The sequence below is a fragment of the Myotis lucifugus genome, unplaced genomic scaffold (assembly GCF_000147115.1).
Source record: "Myotis lucifugus unplaced genomic scaffold, Myoluc2.0 scaffold_312, whole genome shotgun sequence".
In the NCBI taxonomy this organism is placed as follows: Eukaryota; Metazoa; Chordata; class Mammalia; order Chiroptera; family Vespertilionidae; genus Myotis; species Myotis lucifugus.
In genome coordinates, this window is record NW_005871360.1 from 1,251,172 (window position 1) to 1,274,220 (window position 23,049).

Below are 23,049 nucleotides of genomic sequence, written 5' to 3' on the forward strand. Positions count from 1 at the left end.
ATTTAGCTTTTACTACTGTGAGAGGCAGGTGGGGTATGGAGTGATTAAAGGGTTGAGAAGAAGAAATAATGGGTGAAACTCTTATGAGTCTAAGGATTATTGGAACCCAGGGAAGCCCTGTCTATTAAAGCATTTATCTTAAACCCACATTTCAATTTTTAACATATACCCTACAAACCTATCCAAAAGAAATACAGATGGATGGATGGATAGATGATAGATAAATGTAGATGTAGTACATATACCTTCACCTACATATACTAGTATATTTTATATATGCACACATACACATACAGGCCTACATTGTAATTAATTTTTGTAATTACATAAAAGCTAGAAACCGCCTATATATCCATTAATAGGAGACTGTTTAAACATTTTACAGTATGGCCCAGGCGGCGTGGCTCAGTGGCAGGAGGTCACGGTTCGATTCCAGGTCAGGGCACTTGCCCGGGTTGTGGGCTTGATCCCAGTAAAGGGCATGCAGGAGGCAGCCGATCAATGATTCTCACTCATCATTGATGTTTCTATTTCTCTCTCCCTCTCCCTTCCTCTCTGAAATCAATAAAATCAATTAAAAAAAATTTTTAAATAAACATTTTACAGTACATCTACACAATGGGTTGCTATGTAACCTTTAAACAGAACTTTGTTATTATGGTACATTGCTCAGAATTTTAAAAACTAAGTTAAAAAAGCAATATATATGTACATTATGTCGAAGACATGTTTTGGGGGGACAAATTCTAGTTGTGTATGTATAATAGGACCCTATTCATGTGAATGAAAGAGAATATGTACATATACTTATGTAGACATAGAAAATGCATAAATGTATGTTTAACAAAAGGATGCAGTTATCCTGAAGAACGGGATGGCAGGAATGGGGGGTGGAGGGGAAGGAGGGACCTTGAGGAAGAAGAGGTAGATTTCTTTTTTTACTTTTTATTATTTTATTAACTGGATTTATCATTGTAATAATTGACTAATAATATTTCAACATACTGAGAACACTTGCATTGTTACAGCTTTTTATGCAGATTGAAGCTCTCTTTCCACAAAAATTTGGAACATGGACTGAATATGCCAAAAGATACTGTAACGCACATGTCAGGTAAGACAAACTATTTTCTATAAGCTTTAATCCTCACATATTTACTGTGCACATGCAGCTTGATTAGTCATTCCTTGTTCCAGTGTTTTTCAAACTTGTGGAATAATTTCTTCAAGTAAAATCTTATGCATGTGATGACCTATGTATGAAATTAAAAAAAAGAGTAGATAATGGCAATTTTTCTTCATTTTTAACCTTCCACTTACTTTATTTTTGGAATGATTTTTTTTTTTTTGTATTGACTAGCTGAGCATGCACATTATGGGAAAGTGACAGACAGCCATTTCCCTTTCCAGGTAACCAGTGTTGGCAGTTTCTTATGTATTCTTCTGGAGGTACTCTATGCATGAAAAAGCACACATGATTATATATATATATACACACACACAAAATAATAGTTCATTTTATTTCTACATATATAGTAGTATAATCTACACACTGTTCTGCAGTTTGCTGTCTTCATCTAATGTATTGGAGATTCTTCCAATCAGTTACTGAAAGAGCTTTGGCATTCTTTTTAAATATTGCTTGTGTTCCACTGTTTGGATGCACTATATTTTATTTAACTAGCCTACTGCTAATCGGCATTTGTTTGTGATCTATAGCTGTTGCATACAGTGCAGCAATGAGTAACTTGCACGTGGTCAGAGGCCGTGTAGTGGCAAAGAGCATGGGAGACTAGGGGAGATCAGCAGTGTTTTATATTCACATCCAGTGTTTACCAGATATTTCATGGTAGGAAAGTACCTTTACCTCCCTATACCTTAGTTTCTTCAGGTCTAAAAACAGAGAATGATATTTCTGCCTCAGAATTATTATGAAAATGACATGAGCTAATATTTATAAAGGGCTTGAACAGTGACTGGCACATAGTGAGAACTCAATAATTATAAGCTCTTTTAATATTTCATGTCACACACAGGAATAAATCTGTAAGATAAATTTATACAAGTGGAATTGCTGGTAAAAAGGCCATGTGCATTTTTATATTTTATATATTTTTTGACAAATTATGCTCCACACAAGTTATACCAATTGATATTCTCACCAGCAGGAAGATTGTCTCCCCACACTTTGCCAACATGTTCTAATATAAAATGTTTTATCTTCCTAATGTGACCTGAGAGTTTTAATGCATATTTGTTTTCTTATGTTATTAAATGCAGTCAAGATATTTTTATGCATGTAAAAGTCATTTGTGCTCTTTTTCAGTTAATTGTTTATGTTCTTTGCCCTTCATTCTACTAAATTTATTGGCTTTTTTTCATGTTGATATACTGTAAATCTTTGCATAATATAAAAATTAGCTCTTTGTGATATGAGTTCCTCAGACAAGATAGCACAACAAAAAAGAAAACAAAGACCTTTTCTACCAAAGACTGTAAATGTAGAAATCTTCAATATTAGTATAATCCAGAAACTAATTAAAAGGCCCAATATACTAACCATATGCAAATGGAATTTTTATAAGGAATGCAAGCATAGTTTAATATTAGGAAAAGTGTTAATGTAATTTACTATGCTAACAACTCAGGGAAAAACTTTATCTTCTCCATATATGCTGAGAAGTAATTTGATGGAATTCAGCATCCATTCTTGATTACATATAGTCTTTAATAATAAATTTAAGGTGTATATATGTGTGAGTGTAATTATAACTGTATATACATATACTAGAGGCCCACTGCATGAAAATTCATGCACTGGAGGGGGTCCCTCAGCCCAGCCTGCCCCCTCTCACAGTCCGGGAGCCCTCAGGGGCAGGAGGCGACCCGGTGATCAGGGGAAGGCGACGCCCCATCACACTTCTGCTGCTGCCACTGCCGGCAGCGCAAGCCTTGGGTGGCCCTGGTACCTGAGCCTCGGGCCGGCCCTGGGTGACTGGGGGCTGAGGGGACTGGGGGACATATGCTAATGTGAATGTGGTTTGGAGAAGTCTAGGTATAGCAGGGCTGAGGGGACTGAGCGCCGCCATCTTGTGGCTGTGGGCACTGCCATCTTGGAGGGCGTGGCAGCAATTAGCATATTCCCTCCTTATTGGCTGTAAGCACCACCATCTTTGAGGGAGGGCGATTAATTAGCATATTCTTTCCTTATTGGTTGTGGGCGCCACCATCTTTGAGGGCGTGGCAGCAATTAGCATATTCTTTCCTTATTGGTTGTGGGCGCCACCATCTTTGAGGGTGGGGTGGTCAATTAGCATATTCCTTCTTTATTAGATAGGGTGCAATATATATGTTTATGTATATGTGTGCGTGTATGTTTTTAAGCCCAACGCCACCATCACATGAAACACTAAAATAAAGGCAAGGATGTTCACTGTGACCACAATTTACCTTTATTTTAGAGGCACTATCAGTTGTTTCTCAAAAGAAAAATAAGAGGTAAATACTGGAAAGAAAAGCAATCATTTGCAAGACCTGAAAGGATCAGCTGAAAAATGTTCAAAACAAAAAAGAATTCATTAAGGTGTCCTAGCACAAAGTTGCTGTTAAAAATTCAGTCTTTCTCTACATAAATAATAAATAGTTTTCAGATACAATGCCAAATAGGCATGATACCAGATATTGTTGGCAGGCACTTACTCACAATTCCTGCAGACTATAAATGTCAAAGTTTGCCTACATAAGCAAACACTAACTGGATTAGGACTTGTCATAAACAGCAGAAATATATGCCTGTTCCTTTCTTGGTTATTAATACCAAAGTTGTTTCAAAGAAAAGATTATCTTTATGAAGTGCTTTATGATGGGAAGATTGTGGGCTATTTCCTGTTTACTAGAGAGAGCCATTTCAAGATTATTATTGTGCTTCTCAAATGGCATTTTCTTCTAGATTCCATTTCAAAAGTTTTATGTTATTCCTTTACTTCTTTACTTTGAAAGCACTATGACTTCATAGACTCTGATTCAAATCAAGTCACTTCCTGGCATTCTAAGTTAGTCTGTGGAATGTTAATTTTCCCCCATAATGTTTTGATTCTATGAAGGTGTCAGTTTCACACTATAATTTTGCAGAAAGCAAATTATGGTTAGTTATTCAGTTCTAGACTCATTTCATATTTGAAATGTCACGACTATATTCAAAATAAAGTTAAGTGAAGTTTGGGCAAAAATATAACTTTGCCATTATAAAGTTTATTAAAAAAATAAGTGATAACAAACAAATATGCTAATGTGAATGTGGTTTGGAGAAGTCTAGGTATAGGTAACCACCTTTGATTTGAAAGGCAGAGAGAGTATTACTCAACCAGAACATCCCGTACCCAAAAATCCCTTACATCATTCACTCTCCTAGGTTATATTTAGAGGAAGCTATAAATACAAATACGACTTGGAAAAGGCAGCACATTCAGTTGTCAGCCATTAGCACTTAGATCACCCAGCCCCCTCTGTCACTTTGCAGACATCTGCTGAGCTTAATGGCTTGCCCTGGATCTGACTTCCTCTTACTTTTTCACTGAGAAAGTAAGAAAGTCTTAGGGAATGGTAACTTCAATAAATGTCCTTTTACATAGAAAGAGAGGTCACATAGATAATCCAGCCAAGCACCCTGTTATCAGCAGTCACCTTCGAAAGCCACACTGTGGGAGGACATACTTGCCTTCCCTGATGTCATGCTTGAAGGTTAAGAATATCCCAGAATATCTTTATAGCCATTTATCAAATTTTCCTAAACTTTCTTTATCACTGTTATTTTGTGCTGGATTCAACTCATAGGAGAAATAGTTGTTTAAATTTTTATGAGAGGGAAAATTCTGGGTAGTAATACATATTAAATATATTTATAGCCTTTCCCCAAAAGTGTTAATTAATAGGTCATTGTCAGCTTCAAGAAATGTCTCTTATGAAATTGCACAATTCTTTGTCCTCAGCACTGTCACATTTAATTCTCATCCATGGCTAAATAGAGGTCAGGTCTATTCCATTTGCAAATGGTTCAAATCTGGGAGAAATAGTTAATATCCTATATGGCAGAGACAAGTTTGAAAAATAATTAGATAAAAATTAATAGCATAAATTCTGCACTTATGCTTAGAAAGTCTGTTTTGTGTGGAAGGGATTTGAGAAATTCCCACCTATTATTAGTAGTTCAGTTCAAAAAGATTTATGGTTTTGAATAACCCTACACTAAATGGAAGTCAACTGTCTGTCATAACTGATAAAAATAAACTAATATTAAGACACATTAATTAAAGAAACAGAGTAAGGCCTGGCTCTACTCCACTCATCGATTAGAGTACATCTGGATTATGGTTTAATTTTTAATTAATCCATTCATCCAAAAAATATTTATAGGTTATCTGTTATATACGATGCCATATGCTGGGCATCAAATATGCATTCAGTAACAAGACTCAATGGTCCTAACCTTCACTGAGTTTTTAATTCAGCTAACTAGGAAATTATAGTTGTGATGAGTCATAAAAGGGAAGTAAAGACTGTTATGGCCGAGTTTAGTAGAGAGAACTGATCAAGTACAAAGGACAGAAGGAAGCATCTTGCCAGTAATAGATCCCTGTTTGCATCCCAGGAATATGCCTTGAGGAACTAAAAGAAATCTGGCTCAGTTGAATATTCTTGAGCTGATGGTGTCTTGGTCAGAGTCTTGTCCTTGGTCATAATAGCAGTAAGAAGCATTGGAGAGTGTTTTGTTTTGTGTTTTAATTTTCAGTATTGTGGGGCTTTTAATTGTAATAAAATATGCGTAAGAAATTTACCGTTTTAACTTTTAAGTGTAGAGTTCAGTGACATTAAGTACATTCACGTTATTGTGCAAACACCACCATCTCCAGAACTTTTTCATCATCCCAAACTGAAACTCTGTGCCCATGAAATAATGACTCTTTAGCTCCCCCACCTAGCCCATGCATTGTGGGATTTTAAAGCATGAAAGGATGTACATAATTATATTTACTAGTTTTGTTTGTTATTTTTTTGGGCAATATTTTTGCATGGTTCAAAATTCCAAACCAATAGTACTGAGTATTTACTTTGAAAAATCTCTTTCACCTCAGTTTCCCTCCTTTTAAGCAACTATATGTAGTTTTTATTTTCTATATTTAGTTTTTAATCTTCCCACAGAAATTGTGTGCATTTTCAAGCAAAGGTATATTTTTACATAAGTGGTAGTATATTAAAAACATAAATGTTGTTTTGTACTGTCCTTATTTGTTCTTTTTTGGTATATATAAATAACTTCATTCTTTTTATGGCTGCATGGTATTATTGAGAATATATAATAGTTTCTGAGGTGGTGGGAAATTTAGGGAATTTGCATATAGTGATTTATCTTCTCTGTGAAATGGGAAGGACAGTCATGTGTTCAGAGAAATGGAAAACATAGAGGGTTAAAAGTTTGATGAATGTTGACATGGTTTGAAATTTTGCTTAATGGGAGAATGAGGTAACACGACTAGTGTTTTAGAATTGGTAACAGCACTGAGTAACCACTTGAGATTAGTGATTCTACATCTATAGAGGAAGCAGTCTTTTCTAAGGTACAATTTCCCCAGCAGCCTAGGTACAGGGTTGGAGAAGGCGCCATTGAAGATTCTTTTCCCCCATGAGCTTCTGATGCATAGACTGTGAAATTATGTTATGTTGATCATAACAATGCTAATGTATGGACTCAGAGATCAAAACAAGGTGAGAATGGGTGTGAAGGCAGGAAGGAATTTGTGGATATGGTGAAAGTGGAGCAGTCAGTTGACCGTAGGTCCTGATGGAATAGTAAAGATGTAGTGGGTATAAATGAAAAGGTGGACTAATCTAATTTATCAGGTAGAGCTATTTTTCAGCACTGTTTATAGCTGTAGGAGTGGAATGAATGGTTGGAGCAGATTTTAGAAGGTCATTGGAGGCAAGGAATACAAGGAATTGAGAGGGAACTATAAGTCCTATTTTAAGAAGCATGTTAATAGGTGAAAACATATCTGGGAAAGGGTGACCAGAATAATGAGGGATTTCATAGTCAGCTGAACAAATACCTAATATTATTGATTGCCTGCTATAATTAAGACATTATTTCAGAGATACTTGCAATAGAAAGATGAGAAAGACATAGTGCCTGATCTTAGAAAGCCTGTAGGAATTTTTTTTTTTAAAAAGAAAAGACCTAGAGGGAGTCTGTCTTTAAATATTTAAAGATCTGTCATTTTGAAGAAATTAGACTTTTGTCTTTGTGGCCTCAGAGGGCAAAGCTATTATCAAGGAGTGAAACTTAATAGGCAAGTAGATTTTAGTAATATGAGTAAGAACTTATAAAATATACATACTCATATATATGTACTTTTGAAAATAAAAATATATAACACTGTAGCAATAAAACTGGAAAGGAAAAATACCATAATCTAACTATAGTAACCAGTAAATTATTTTCATTTTTTTCTTTATGTCTACCTTGTCTGTAGATCTAATAATTTTTACATAGTTTTAATAGAGCCTGATTGTAATGCTATCATCTGCTAATTTCACTTAGCATCACCTTGTCTCATGCTTTAAAATTACCTTTGTAAGTTTATTTCCTTTATTTTTACTAACTTATAAGATAGTTTACTGCTTTGGGGGAAATCATTTATATTTAATAAATCAAACAAAGAAAAAAATTTTAATTAGTAAAAAATCAACTAGAATTGCACTATCCAGAGATAACCATTACTAATGTGTTTTGATAACTTTCCCTCTAGGTAGCTTCTCTGCTTAAGTACATAAAGATAGATAATAGATAGATAGATAGATAGATAGATAGATAGATAGATAGACAGACAGACAAGAGCCATATTATACATACTCTTCTGTAATATGCTTTTTCATGTAGCACTATTTTTAGGATATCTTCTATATCAATAACTAAAATATATCATTTTCATGGGCTACATGATATTACCTTTTATATATAAGATACTGTGACATGTATTTTAGATGTATTATCTAGAGTAAACTGAGATTTGGAAAGGTTAAGTAACTTGTCCAGATTACAAAACTAAAAGGTAAAAGAGCAGTAATTAACATCCCCTCCCCCCTTGACACCACCTTCCTTCCATTCCCCTTCCAGTGTTTGAATTATTTGGTAGTTCAGTGTCCATGTTTATATTGACCGAATAAATAGAATAAACGGATTAAATAAATTAACATTCTCTAATAAATCAAGTAGTTGACTGTTTCTTTCTTGGTTGACTTTTAATCTTATAATTATTTCTCCCCCCCCCCCCCCCCAAATCTTTTGGTTTTTCTATATAGCCATCACTTCTTTTTTTTTACTCAAAGACACCAACAGTTCTGTCAACTTCCGAAAAGGTCTTACAAAGCACATAAATAATCTTTTTTTCTTTTTTCCTGGAGGCCTCCCCATCCCATAGCTTTCTGTTTCTACTCCAATCTGGGAGGGGTTTTTCTTTAGGTACTAGAGGCCAGTACATGAAATTAGTGCATGGGTGGGGTCCCTAGGCCTGGCCGGCAATCAGGGCCAATCAGGGCCTTCCAGCTGCCAGCGGGGCCTCCCTTCCCTGGCTGCCGGCCGCCTGCTGGGGCCTTCCTTCCTTCCTTCCTTGCCACCCCCTGGTGGTCAGCACATGTCATAGAGAGTGACAGAACTCCTAGTCTCCCGCTGAACTCCCACGGGGACACTTTGCATATTAGCCTTTTATATGTATAGATGGTGAAGAGCCATCGTCCTGTGTTTTCTGTTGCCATTTACTCTATTAGATTCCCAAATTCCTGAATTCCATCACTTTTTTTCTGAATTTATTTTCTGGTCTTCTTTTTAATACTTTATTATGGAAAAATTTCAATAGTATAATGACACCCCCACTCCACCCCACCCCAATGTACTCTTCTTCATCAGCTTTGACATTTATCAACACATGACCACTCTTGGTTTACCTATACTCCCATGTACCCTCACTACCCTGTGTTGTTTGGAAAAAAAGCCTAGATATCACATTTTGTGCATAAAATACTACAGTACATATCTCTAAATAGTAAGGACTCATTTAAAAAACTTATAATACCTTTATCATGCTTAAACAATTAAAATTAATAATTTCTTAATATTTTAAGAATATAGTAAGTGTTCAAATTTCCAGTTATCTTGTGAATGTCATAAATTTGTAGTTCTTTTTTTAAAGTTTCTTTCCCCATCATTTGTTTGAATCAGTGCCTAAAATAAGACTCATGCATTATAAATGATAAATATCTCTTATGTCTCTCTTTTTAAAAAAAATATATTTCTTTATTGACTTCAGAGAGGAAGGGAGAGGGAGAGAGAGATAGAAACATCAATGATGAGAGAGAATCATTGATTGGCTGCCTCCTGCACGCCCCCTACTGGGGATGGAGCCCGCAACCCAGGCATGTGCCTTTGGCCGGAATCAAACCTGAGACCCTTCAGTCCGCAGGCCGACGACCCAGCTAGGGCTCTTATGTCTGTCTTAATCTCTGGATTTAGTCTCTTAATCTTTTCTATTTCCTTGTTTTATTCATTTATTTTAACTTTCTAAATAAGCTAAGTTACTGTCATCTGGATTTTACAGTTTGTGTGGTGCTGTTTAACATGCTCCTTTTTTTGTTGTTGTCTTTCCCTCCATTCCCACTTTGCTGAGAGTTTTTCTCATAAATGGGTGCTAGATTTTATCAAATGCTTTTTCCTGCATCTATTGATATGCATGTGATTTTATCCTTCATTGTATTTATGTGATGTATCACATTTATTGATTTATGAATATTGTACTAGCCTTGCAATCCCACTTGATCCATTCAAAGGAAAATAATAAGTCAACAGAAACTCTTGAAAAATATCTGATGACAGATCTCATAGGAAAAGACTAAGACAGTTGTCTTAAAGATGCTCAAAGAACTGAAGGAAGGTGTGGAAAAAGTTAAAAAACAGATGTGTAAACATAAAGGAAATAATAATAAAGAGATAGAAACCAAATTTTAAAATCCGACCACGGGTTTAGTAGATCCACCAGATCTAAATATTTATATTTCAACCCTTGCCTTAACACCTGTCCACAGTCCTTGGTGCTTCCAACTCCTGATTTTCGTGGAGGTCTAGGGGGAAAGTTACCTTTTGCAAGCATTTTAAGTTGTAGCTTCCTTTCTTTACCAAGTCAGCTGCCTGCATTGACTTCTACCAGTAAACATTGTATCCCCCATTCTCTCTTTCACAAGTGGGTTGTTGTTGTTTTTTTATTTCCTTTGCTGTGGGTGCCAGATCATACCTCCCAGGGTGTGGAGATGTTTTAGGTGGTTTGGTTGCTGACTGGCTGGGGTACTGGCAGTTAGTGCCTCGTTAGGGCTACATCTGATAAACTCGCTGCCGGCCCTGGGAGCCCACCCAGAATCGCCAGTGGTCGGCAGAGTGACCAGTTCACCCAGCCTTGCATGAACTCAGTGTAAACAGTACGTTTAGACACTAGTATTTCCTATGGCTGAAAGTTATGTGTAATCTTATTCATAACTATTTCTCAAGCTGAGCTTTTTGAAACTAATTTGCATTAAAAAAAATAGCAGTAAAAGCAGTGCCATGGCTCCTACCATTTAAAGGAAGAACACACTGGGTAAATTGTTTTCTGACTGCATGTTCTTTTCTTCATATTAACAGATATTTTGGTAAAAGGTCTCAGTGGGATTGTAGAGGGGCGTCAAATCTTAATGAACTGCATCAGTTATTAAGTGACATAATGATTAGAAGGCTAAAGACTGATGTTTTAACCCAGCTGCCCCCTAAAATCAGACAGCGTATTCCTTTCGACCTTCCATCAGCAGCAGCCAAGGTGAGAACCCTTTTTGATTGAAAGTCTTATTTTAAACCATTTTAAATTATACTAAGAAAGGTTGTACATATTTCATATTGTACAGGAGGAAAAGTCTGCTTTCTTAAAATAGATTTAATTAATAGAGCATATGTATTGGCTTCGTATTATTTTGAGAACCGAGCAGGAAGAATTTAACTTTAGTCATATAATGTGAAAAGATTCAGTATCCTAGTGATTAAAAAGTATATTTCTGCTGAATATAGAAAAAAAGTAATTCAATTACAACAAAGATTTAGTATTAAGAATTCTGAGTTTCTGTAGGGTGTGAAGCAAGGGAAGTTGTGTTTCTTCTTCTAGGATTTTTTTATTTTTAAGTATAAGTAGCTGTCCTTTAAAATAACTTAGATACAGCCCTGTTCTTGCAATCTTAAAACTCTGTGATCATGTAAGATGTGAAGTTAAACATATCAGAAAGCCAAATTGTATTTAGCAAATCTTTATATACATTTTTGGTAGTGCAATGCTTATATATTCTCTGAAATTTCTTCAAATCTTGGCATAACTTTGTTGACAAAGATTATTTATTGCATTGTGTTATTTTGAAATCTTAGAGTAAGCATTCTATAAACATTGAGCAATATGTTATTGGAAAAATAAGAATAATCCAATTTCCTTTATCCACTATTTTAGCATTTGAAAGAAAAATAAGAGAATGTATGATTATATTATATTTTTATTTAACTAATATCCCCCAAGTCTTTTGTTTGATTTTATTTAAGTAACATCATATCTCTTTATAAAAATAGTTTGCTACCATATACATCTTCACTGCGCTTTTTTCTTATGTATTTACATTTTTATGTTTACTTTACAAAATGTTTTCCCTTAAGAGGAAGCTGCAATTGTTTGGTTTATGATGTTAGCAAAGGTTTTCACCTACAGCGTATCGTTAGTTCCTGCCATTGGTGTGAACATGTGACTAAGCTGCCTCCATGTCTTTAAATGAACACATTGGCATCTTAGGGAGTTTTCTTTTTATATTTTTATATATATGAAAGAAGTTAGGACATGATTCATTACTGCATTCATTGTTCTGTTCTTTATGCTTCATGTCTAAACACTGTTGCTTTCTCCCACACAGGAATTGAATGCCAGCTTTGAAGAGTGGGAAAAATTAATGAAAGCTCCAAATTCCGTTGCCACCGAGACTGCTATGGGGTTGATTACTCGCATGTTTAAACAGACCGCTATTGCCAAGGTACTCATTGCTGGGCCATCGTGTGTGTGTCTTGATACAAATTATTTAATGTACTTTGATGGTTTTACTTAAGCAGCTTATTTGCATATTGTAACATTTCTGCCATTTTATTTTTTAACTCTTTATAATGAAAAACATTTAGACATATTCAAAGTAAACAATAGTATATTGAACACCATTATACTATTATCCATATATTGACTCTTTCCAATAAAAGGGTACACTTTGATGGTATTTTATACGTTAAAGGATATACATATATTCATCTTCATTATCAGCCTTTTCTATGGTTCTACTGCATAATTGCTACAACTAATCTTTGTAATTTCTCAATTATTTTTTATTGGTATTATGTTTTTAGTTCCCTACAGACATAAACGTGAGCATGTTCTGTTTGTCTAAAAAGTGTTAGAGTTTTGGTACTGGCCAGGTGGCTCAGTTGGTTGGAGCATTGCCCTGTACCCCAAAAGACTGCAGGTTCAATTCTTGGTCAGGGCACATACTTAGGTTGCTGGTTCAACCCCTGGTCGGGGCACATTTGGGGTGCGCATCCGATCAATGTTTCGCTCTCATGTTGATGTTTCTCTCTCCCCTCCTTTCTCTCTCTCTAAAGTCAATACAAACTTATCCTCGGGTGAGGATTAAAAAACATTTTTTTAAGTGTTAGTTTTTAAATCTCAGTGTGCCCATGAATTAGACTCATCACATGTTGTTGTTTCCACCAGCATGTGGAACTTAAAAACATCCTAAGGAGTGCTATCCCTCTCCCAATTCTGAAATATTTTATAACATAATTTTTAAAGTGAGGTTTATTAAGGTACAATTTACATACAGTGAAATTTTTTCTTTTAAAAAGTATAAATTGATGAGGCTTAACAAATCCTATATAATAAAAGGCTAATATGCAAATAGACCGAGTGGCAGAACACCCAGAACAACTGAACAACGGGTCTCTATGATGTGCATTGGCCACCAGGGCGTATGGGCAGAGCATGGCGGGCACCAGCCGTGGTAGGATGGTGGAGCAGGTGAGCGGGGGCACCAGACCAAGGCGGGGTGCTGGTCGCTGCCATCAGGGCAAGCCTCTGGTGGTTACTGAAAATTCTTTGCTCCCACGCGTTGCGGTCCCACCTGGCGCTCGCACCTGCTGCTGGCGCTGGAGCCGCCACTCGCACCCACTGCCAGTGCCTGCCCCGCTCTTACCCGCAGCCGGCGCCAGAGCCGCTGCTCACACCTGCTGCTAGTGCCTGGCACTGGTCCTGATTGCTCGGCGCCATCAGCAGGTGCAAGAGGCAGCTGCAGGCCCTGATCGCCCCTGAAGGCTTCTCCACCTCCCCCTGCTCCTGAAGCGCACTCGCTGCTGGCACTGGCCCCAATCTCTCCATGCCTTCAGTGGGTGTGAGCGGCGGTGGCAGGAGAGGGGCTGCCTACAGACAGGGGCCTGGGGGGGGGGGGGGACCTTGGTGGGAGGGGCCAGGCGGGGTTGCAGAGGATAGGCCAAGACCCACTCCTGTGCATACTGCAGCCTCGAGGCCAACAGTTCCTTTCAAGGTGCACGAATTCGTGCACTGGGCCCCTAGTGTGTGTGTGTGTGTGTGTGTGTGTGTGTGTGTGTGTGTACATATATATATATATATATATATATATATATATATATATATATAAATATATATATGAAATTAGGTAATTATCAGTACAATCAAGATAAAGAATAGTTTCATTATGTACCTTTTATTTTTCAATTAATTTCTAAAATAGTTTCCTTAAAATAATTTCCCTAAAATAGTTTCCTTATATACCTTTTATTTTTCAATTAATTTCTTTCTTTTTCTTTCTTTTATTTTTTTCCATCACCATTTATCTCTTCCATACCCTCTTCTACTCCACCCACCCACCTCCCCCTGCAATCACCAGACTCTTGTCCATGTCCATGAGTTCTTTCTCTCTTTTTCTTTTTTTCTCAATTCTTCCACCACCACCCCTAACAGTCCCCCCACCCCAGAGCTGTCTGCCTGCTCTCCATCTATGAGTCTGTCTATTTAACTTGTTAGTTCCTCATGTGCCTTTGCAGTCATCTCCCTCCCATGCAGCCCTCGACCTTGGCAGTCACAGGTCTGCTTCTATCACTCTAGTTTTGCTTTTCCCCGAATGTCACAAAAATGGAGTCACATAGTAAGTAGCCTTATGTCTAGCTTCTTTCACTTAGCATCAATAAAGCTTTTGAATGTTGACAGGTTTTTGCATGTCATTAGTTTTTTCACTTTTATTGCTGAATAATTTTATAATATATGGATACTACAATTTTTAAAAATTTCTTTACCAACTAATGGCCATTTGGATTGCTCTTAGTTTCAGCTATTATGAATAAGCCTGTTATAATCATTCATGTACAGATATTTGCATGGACATTGTTTATTTTCCTTGAGTAAATAACTGGAAATGGGACATCTGGGTCATATTTTAAATTTTAGTTTATCTTTATAAAAATCTGCCAAATTGGCCCTAGCCCAGTGATGGCGAACCTATGACACGTGTGTCAGAGGTGACATGCGAACTCATTTTTTTGGTTGATTTTTCTTTGTTAAATGGCATTTAAATATATAAAATAAATATCAAAAATATAAGTCTTTGTTTTACTATGGTTGCAAATATCAAAAAATTTCTATATGTGACATGGCACCAGAGTTAAGTTAGGGTTTTTCAAAATGCTAACACGCCGAGCTCAAAAGGTTCACCATCACTGCGCCTATTTGGCTCAATGGATAGAGTGTTGGCATGTGGACTATAGGGTCCCAGGTTCGATTCCAACCAAGGGCATATGCCTGGGTTGCGGGCTCAATCCCCCCCCCCAGTAGGGGGCATACATGAGGCAGCCAATCAATGATTCTCTATCTCTCTTCCTTCCTCTCTGAAATCAATAAAAAATAAAATTTTTTAAAAAGCTGCCAAATTGTTTTCCAAAGGGCTATACCATTTTGCATTTCTATAGGCAAATGTATGAGATTTCCAGTTGTTCCATATTTTGTCAGCACTTGGTATTATTAGTCATTTTAATTTCTGCTGTTCTGGTATGTAGTGGTACCTCATTGTTATTTTCATTTGTCTTTTCTTAATGGCTAATGGCATTGAACATGTTTTCATGTGCTTTTCAACTAGTAATTTTCTTTTGAAAAGTGTCTATTCTTATCAAGCCCAATTTATATTGAATAATAAGAGCTCTTAATATATTTTAGAAACAAGTCCTTTAACATACATGTCATTTCAAATATTTTTTCCAAGTCTGTGAATTTCATTTTTATTTTCTTAACATTGTCTATGAAAGAATAGAAATTTTAAATTTTGAAACAGTCCAAAATTTATCTAGTTTTTCTTTTATATTTTGTGCTTTTAGAATCCTAATTAATTTTTGCTTTATCCAAGTTTACAAAGATTTTCTCCTATGTTTTCTTCTAAATGTACTATAGCTTTAGGGCAGCGGTTCTCAACCTGTTGGTCGCAACCCCTTTGGGGATCAAACGACCCTTTCACAGGGGTTGCCTAAATACATCCTGCATATCAGATATTTACATTACGATTCATAACAGTAGCAAAATTACAGTTATGAAGTAGCAACGAAAATAATTTTATGGTTGGGGGTCACCACAACATGAGGAACTGTATTAAAGGGTCGCGGCATTAGGAAGGTTGAGAACCACTGCTTTAGGGTATACATGTAGGTCTATGCACTATTTTGAGTTAATTTTTTTGTATTGTACAGAGTAAGGGTGGAGGGTGACTTGTTTTTGCTTTGGGGTTTTTTGCATATGAGTTTTCAGTTCAGCATTCTTTGTTGGAAAGATTGTTTTTCCATCATTAAATTATCTTGGCAGTTTCATAAAAAATCAGTTGGTTATATATGTGTGGGTCTGTTTCTGGGCTTCCTATTCTGTTCCATTGATCGTACTGTACATATAACCTTACAGAACACCAAAGTGGCTTGATTATCTCTATAATAAGTCCTGAAATCACATTGTGTTTAGCCCTACTTTATTCTTTTTCATAATTGTTTTGTCTACTGTAGGCCCTTTGCTTTCCTTTATGAGTTTGAAAATTAGCCTATTAAGCCCTGACTGGGTGGCGCAGTTGATCAGAACGTCGTCCTATACACCAAAAGGTTGCAGGTTCACTTCCTGGTCAGAGCACATACCTAAGTTGCAGATTCGATCTCCAATTGGAGAGCATATGGGAGGCAATCAGTTGATGTATCTCTCTCTCTCTCTCTCTCTCTCTCTCTCTCTCTCTCTCTCTCTCTCTCTCCCATCCTCTCTCTTTAAAAAAGTCAATAAAAGCATATCCTCGGTAAGGATTTAAAAAAAATTTAGCTTGTTAAGTGTGTACAATTATGATTGGTATTTTTTTGAACCTGTAGGTTAATTTGGAAGAATTATCTTCTTTTAAATTGAGGTATAATTGGCACATATTTTCTTAGTTTCAGGTGTACAACATAATGATTTGATATTTGTGTATATGGCAAAATGATCACCACAATAAATATAGTTAACATCCATCACTATATATACTCACAAAATATTTTTTCTTATGGTGAGGATCCTTAAGATTCACTCTCTTAGAAACTTTCAAACTTAGAATACAGTATTATTTAAATACTAGAGCCGGCCTGCACCCTCTCGCAATCCAGTACTGATGGCTCCTAACCACTCGCCTGCCTGCCTCATCATCCCTAACTCTTCTACCTGCCTGCCTGATCACCACTAATCGCCTCTGCCTGCCTGCCTGATGCCCCTAACTGCTCCCCTGCTGGCCTGATCACCCCTAACCGCTCATCCCTGCTGGCCTGATCACCCCTAACCACTCTCCCCTGCTGGCTTGATCACCCTTAACTGCTCTCCCCTGCCAGCCTGATTGCCCCTAACCACTCCCGGTCGAACTCCTGCTGGGATGCTTTGCATATTAGTCTTTTATATATATACTAGTGGCCTGGTGCACGAAATTTGTGTACGGGGGTGTACCCTCAGCCCAGCCATCCCTCTCGCAATCTGGGACCGCTGGCTCCTAACCGCTCACCTGCCTGCCTGCCTGATTGCCCCTAACTGCCTCTGCCTGCCTGCCTGATCGCCCCTAACTGCTCTCCCCTGCCGGCCTGATCTTGCCCCCAACTGCCCTCCCCTGCTGGCCTGATCTCGCCCAGTCTCTGTCTCTCTTTTTCTCAGCAGTCCTCCAGGCCTCCCTGCCTCTCTGTCTCCCTCTTCCTCTTTCCTGACTGGGAGGGGGCAGGGCCAGTGGGGGCTGCTCTACCCTCTGCCTGCCCTCCCTTCCATCCAGGCCTCTTCAGGCCCAGTCTGTTTTGTTTCCTCATTCTGAGAGAGGATCTGAGAGCGAGCTTGGAGGGAGGGAAAGAAAGGGAGAAAAGGCTGTGAGCTGGTGGGTGCTGTGTGTATCTGTGCATGTGTGTGGTTGTGAGTGAGTGTGAGTGCGGGCCCCGCCTCCCCTGTCCTCGTCTCCGGTCATTGTGGATGTGACGGACCCAGGGTTTTTATATATTAGGACTAGAGGCCTGGTGCATGAAATTCGTGCACGGGGGTGGGGGTGTCCCTCAGCCAGGCCTGTACCCTCTCGCAATCCAGGACCCCTTGGCCTAAACCAGCAGTCGGACATCCCTCTCGCAATTCGGGAGCACTGGCTCTTAACTGATCGCCTGCCTGCCTGATCACCCCTAACCTCTCGCCTGCCTGGCTGATCACCCCAACCGCCTCTGCCTCAGCCCCCTGCCTGCCACGGCGGCCTACTCTGCCTCAGCTCCCGCGGCTTCATCCGGAAGGTCGTCCAGAAGGACATCTGGAAGGTCGTTTGGCTATCCATAATTAGCATATTACACTTTTATTATTATAGATAATCACCATGTTGTATCTTACATCCTCATGACCCATTTACTTTATAGCGGAAGTTTGTACATTTTGACCCCCTTCACCCATTTCTCTCACCACCAACACCACCACCTCTGGCAATGACCAATCTGTTCTGTTAGTGAGTATTTTTTTTTAGACTCCACATGTAAGTGAGATCATTTGTCTTTCTCTGTCTGATTTATTTCACTTAGCATAATGCCCTCAAGGTCTATTTCCTTCTTTTATTGCTAAATAATATTCCACTGTGTGTATATATAACTTTTTCTTTTTTATATAATTTTTAAATTTATTTTTATTCTTGAGAATATTACAGATACCTGCCATTTTTTTTACCCTTTGCACCCCTTCATTGAGCTCCTGCCCCACCTCAGGCTTTATACCATATTTTCTTTACCCATTCATCCATTGATGGCCACTTATGTTGTTTCTAGGTATTGGCTACTATAAATAATGGTGCAGTAAACTTGGGGTGCATATATCTTTTTTAGTTATTTTTTAAATTTTTCTTCTTATAAATACTCAATGTGGCATTATGGGACCATGTGATAGTTCTAGTTCTAATTTTTTTAGGAACCTCCATACTATTTTCCAAAGAGACTGCACCAATTTTTATTCCCATCAACAGTGCACAAAGGTTCCCTTTCTGTGCATCCTCATGAACACTTGTTATTTCTGTCTTTTTTATAACAGCCATTCTTTTTTTTTATTATTTAGAGAATACTTTATTAGTTTCTGTAATCAAACCCATGTAGATTAAGACCTTACATATTTAATACAGTGAGTTACCCCTGTACAAATGGAAAAAATTATGTTGAACGTTTCTAGACCAATATGGCTGTTAATTTCTGTACAATGCCAACCCAACACAGTACAACTGGGATAGTTTTTCCAAAGTTGACAGCACAGCTAAAGTTTCCAAAAATTCAAATTATATATATATGTATATATATATATTTATTTATATAAAAAGACCAATAGCAGTACGTTATGCATCAATAGCAGCAACAGCTTTTCCAGGTTCTGCAGTCATCTGAACAAAATTATAGACATCCAGCACACTCCAATAAAAAAAAAAAAAGTAAAAAACAAATCTCCAGAAAACAGCAAAGTTCTGTCACTGTTGTGGTACCTGGCACCATTTTTTTTTTAAGCTTCCCCATCATCATCTGGAAAGAAAACAGTCTAGGATAACGTCATTAAAAACAGCTCTGATAAAGCACGGTCACTACTACGTATCATAAAGCAGGTACAAGGTATTTTACATTCACAGAGGTATGATACCGTACTGCCCTACGTCTATAATACTAGAGATACAATTAAAAAGGCGTTGTTTTGTTTGAGACTTGATTCTGTTTTCCCAGCAGAGGCCCCAAGGGTGGGACGGCAGCTCTGGGAAGACGCACCTTCTTAGACAGGTTTTCCTCTCATTAGTGGCACAGTTCTAGGTACTGGCTGCTCTTCATGAATATCACCTAAAAACCGTTTCAGAAAGACCAAAACGAACAAACAAAAACAATAATCCCCCCCCCCCCCGACACATCTCATTGGATTCATATTAAAGATGACCACGTGGAGGCAGGCAAGACTCGCCCCAACCAATATTCACCCGCTGTGTGAATATTGTGTGAGTGATCAGCACTCCACAGGAAAAGCCCAGCAACACTTCACAGCTTGGGCCACGACCAAAGCAAAGCATCATTTCAAAAAGAAGCAGTAGCCGGGCACTGCCCACCCGGGCATGTTCAGGGTGCTGACACCACTATTTCACCACCATTGCGCGCGCATCCAGGAAGAAGGGAGATCAGTTACTATACTTTGTGTTCAACTCAATTACCATGTTATAAAAGCAGCAGGCTGCCCGGGGCAGACGTAGGCTCCTCTGTGCAGCCCTAGTTCTTTAGCTCACCACTGCGCCCACCAATGCCACCACCACATCCACAGGCCGGAAGGGAGAGTCACTGCTGTTACCAGCTGGGACCAGGTGCTATTTGGGCTGGGCTACTCCTCTGCAGTGTTACTTTCTTGATTTCTGGTGTCTTATTCTAACCATAAGGACTGAGTTCTAAATGGTACACACTCCAAGAACGTGTGCATGTGTTTGTATGTAAATCCAGACTGAGATGCATGGCCATCAACAGGGGGTGTGTTGTGTAGTGGGTGTGAGCTGGCAAAGCCTCGTTGTACGGGTGCGGCCTGTGTCAGTGTGAATGGCTCCTATGTCCCCCGAGCACCTCCGAGCTCAGGATAGGATAGTGTCACAGACCATTTTACCCCTTCGGCTGCTGGCATGAGCTGTCTGCATCCTTCCTTCTTCCCCTCTCCCCTCCCCAGGCCCCTGCAATAAACCACAGCCTTTTAAGATTTTGTTTCTTCGGTTTTGATGGCCTGAGGTTTGATGGGTCCAGTCCGAACAGGTTTGGTGGCCATGGTGGGTGCAGGAGGAGGCTTTTCTTCTACTTTCTCCTGACAGACACCAGGAGCGTCAGTCAGTGCTTCAGGAGGTTTGCTTGAGTCGCCGTCCACCTTCGGGGCCTTGCCACCTATCTGTTTGCTCTGTTGTTGTTCAGAGAAGAAGCGCTGCGTGGACTGAAGAACCTCTGCTCTCTGCTTTGCCTGGGGTGCAAACTGTGTAGGAAAAGGCTGTGTCATTCTCACAGTGGCAGGGGCTGACGGGAACTGCTTCTGATAGACAATGCTGCTCATTTTGCTGGACTGGCTGTTCGGACTTGTGGAAGTGGCCCGGAAGGGACTAGAGGTGGGTGTGGTGCTTCTTCCGCTGATTGGAGGTGTGCCTGGTTTTATATCAATGCCGCTTCCAAAGGCTTTTAGTTCCATTTCAGACATTTTCCCTGTGGTTGGGATCATGCTATAACAGTCATTCTAACAGGTGGGAGGTGGTATTAAGAACTGACTTCTTAAGCATTGAATCTCCTGATCCATTAAGAGAGTATCTCATTTAATTGAGGTCTTCTTTAATTTCTCCCAGCAATGTTTTCAGTTTTATATATATACTAGTGGCCCGGTGCATGAATTCGTGCACCAGTGGGTTTCCTTGGCCTGGCCTGTGGGATTGGACCAAAACCAGCTTTCCAACATCCCCCGAGGGGTACTGGATTGCGAGAGGGCATAGGCCAGGCTGAGGGACCCCACTGGTGCATGATTGGGGTTGGGGAGAGACTCGGGAGGTTGGCCAGCTGGGGAGGGACCGCGGGAGGGCTCTAGGGCATGTCCGGCCTGTCTCGCTCAGTCCCGATCGGCTGGACCCCAGCAGCAAGCTAACCTACTGGTGGGAGCGTCTGCCCCCTGGTGGTCAGTGCACATCATAGTGAGCGGTTGAGCAGCCTTAGCATATCATTAGCATATTACACTTTGATTGGTTAAACTGCCGACCGGTCGACCAGACACTTAGCATATTAGGCTTTTATTATATAGGATATTGATTTCAGAGAGGAAGGGAGAGGGAGAGATAGATGGAAATGTCAGTGATGAGAGAGAATCATTGATTAGTTGACTCCTGCAACTGGGGATCGAGCCCACAACCTGGGCATATGCCCTGACTGGAAATCGAAATGTGACCTCCTGGTTCATAGGTCGATGCTCAACCACTGAGCAACACTGGCTGGGCTGTTTTCAGTTTTCTTGAGTATATTTTGTTAGATTTATTTTTAGGTATTTCATGTCCTTTTATGCTCTTGTAAATAGTATTTCTTAAATTTAAATTTTTACATTTTTATTTTTAAAGATACAATTATTGATTTTTGTATATTAACCTTTCCTGAACTCATTTATTAGTTCCTATGCTTTTTTGTAAATTCTTTGCGATTTTCTACATAGAGTATCATTTTGTCTACACATAAAGACACTTCTGTTCTTTCCCAGTAATCCATATGTCTTTTCTTTGCCTTGCCTGTCACATTGAAGGCACACAATATAATTTTTAATAGAAGTGATAGGATTGAACAGCGTTGCCTGTTGCCAATCTTAGGTAGAAAGCATTCGGTCTTTCACTATTAATTATACTGTTATCTTTATGTTTTTCATAGATGCCCTTTATTAGATTGAGAAAATGTCCTCCTTTTCCTTGTTTGTTGAGAGGAGAGATGAGACATATAAAATTCTTTTCTTTGGCAGATTGAGTTAGGAAGAAGGTAGCTTCCATAAAAGTGGATAAGAAGAAAGCCAAAATTTAACAAAATTATAAAGGCTGAGCATAGATTGTCATGACAGTTCAAAATGCTGGGGGTCCTGGCATAGGCAGTCCACCTGCACACACAAGCTTTACTTCCACTGGCCTCTACCTGGTGCTGACCAGGAGATCAGAGAGCATCCCGTTGGTGGAATATAAGCATAATCCCATGCTTATTTCCAGGACTCTTTTCTCATATTAAGCAAAAGCCTTAAGCCATTGTGGGAGAGGCAAACCCCCTCTCCCAGCCTCCAAAACCCAGTCCAGGATCAGCTGCTTCTGGGGGCTGGGTAGAAACAACAGCTGTCTACCACTGTAGATTGGGCAGGAAACCCTGTTGAAATCAAGACCTTGCACTTGGCAGAGATCTGTTACTGCAGGAGGAGGGGCGAGAACATCTTTCCTGCCCTGGAACACTCACAGTTATGAGATATAGATTAGTTGCCACAGGGGAAAGGGATAGAAACAGCAGGAAAGTCCCATCTCCGAGATTCAGCTGGAGCAAAGTTGCCTTATAATGAACTAGAGGCCCAATGCACATTTGTGCACTGAGAGGGGGTCACTCAGCCCAGCCTACACCCCCTCACAGTCCGGGACCAGGGAGCGGACCTAAGCCGGCAGTCGGACATCCCCCGAGGGGTCCTTAGCACTGCTGTGGAGGCAGGAGAGGCTCCCTCCACCACCGCTGCGCTTGCCAGCCATGAGCCCGGCTTCTGGCTGAGTGGTGCTCCCCCTGTGGGAGCGCACTGACTATTAGGGGCAGCTCCTGCATTGAGTGTCTGCCCCCTGGTGGTCAGTGTGTGTCATAGCGACAGGTCATTCCAC

The 23,049-nt window shown here is 39.3% G+C and overlaps 1 protein-coding gene across 1 annotated transcript in view; it reads left to right on the forward strand.

The window, feature by feature from the left end:
* The window catches only part of ZRANB3 (zinc finger RANBP2-type containing 3), a gene marked incomplete at its 3' end in the record, with an annotated part of 216,291 nt that overhangs the window by 135,694 nt on the left and 57,548 nt on the right, over window positions 1–23,049 (forward strand). The window contains exons 6-8 of the mRNA XM_023764016.1: window positions 1,029–1,114; window positions 10,721–10,892; window positions 12,016–12,132. Coding sequence (XP_023619784.1) covers window positions 1,029–1,114; window positions 10,721–10,892; window positions 12,016–12,132 — 375 coding nt within the window. The remainder of the gene's footprint in view (window positions 1–1,028; window positions 1,115–10,720; window positions 10,893–12,015; window positions 12,133–23,049) is intronic.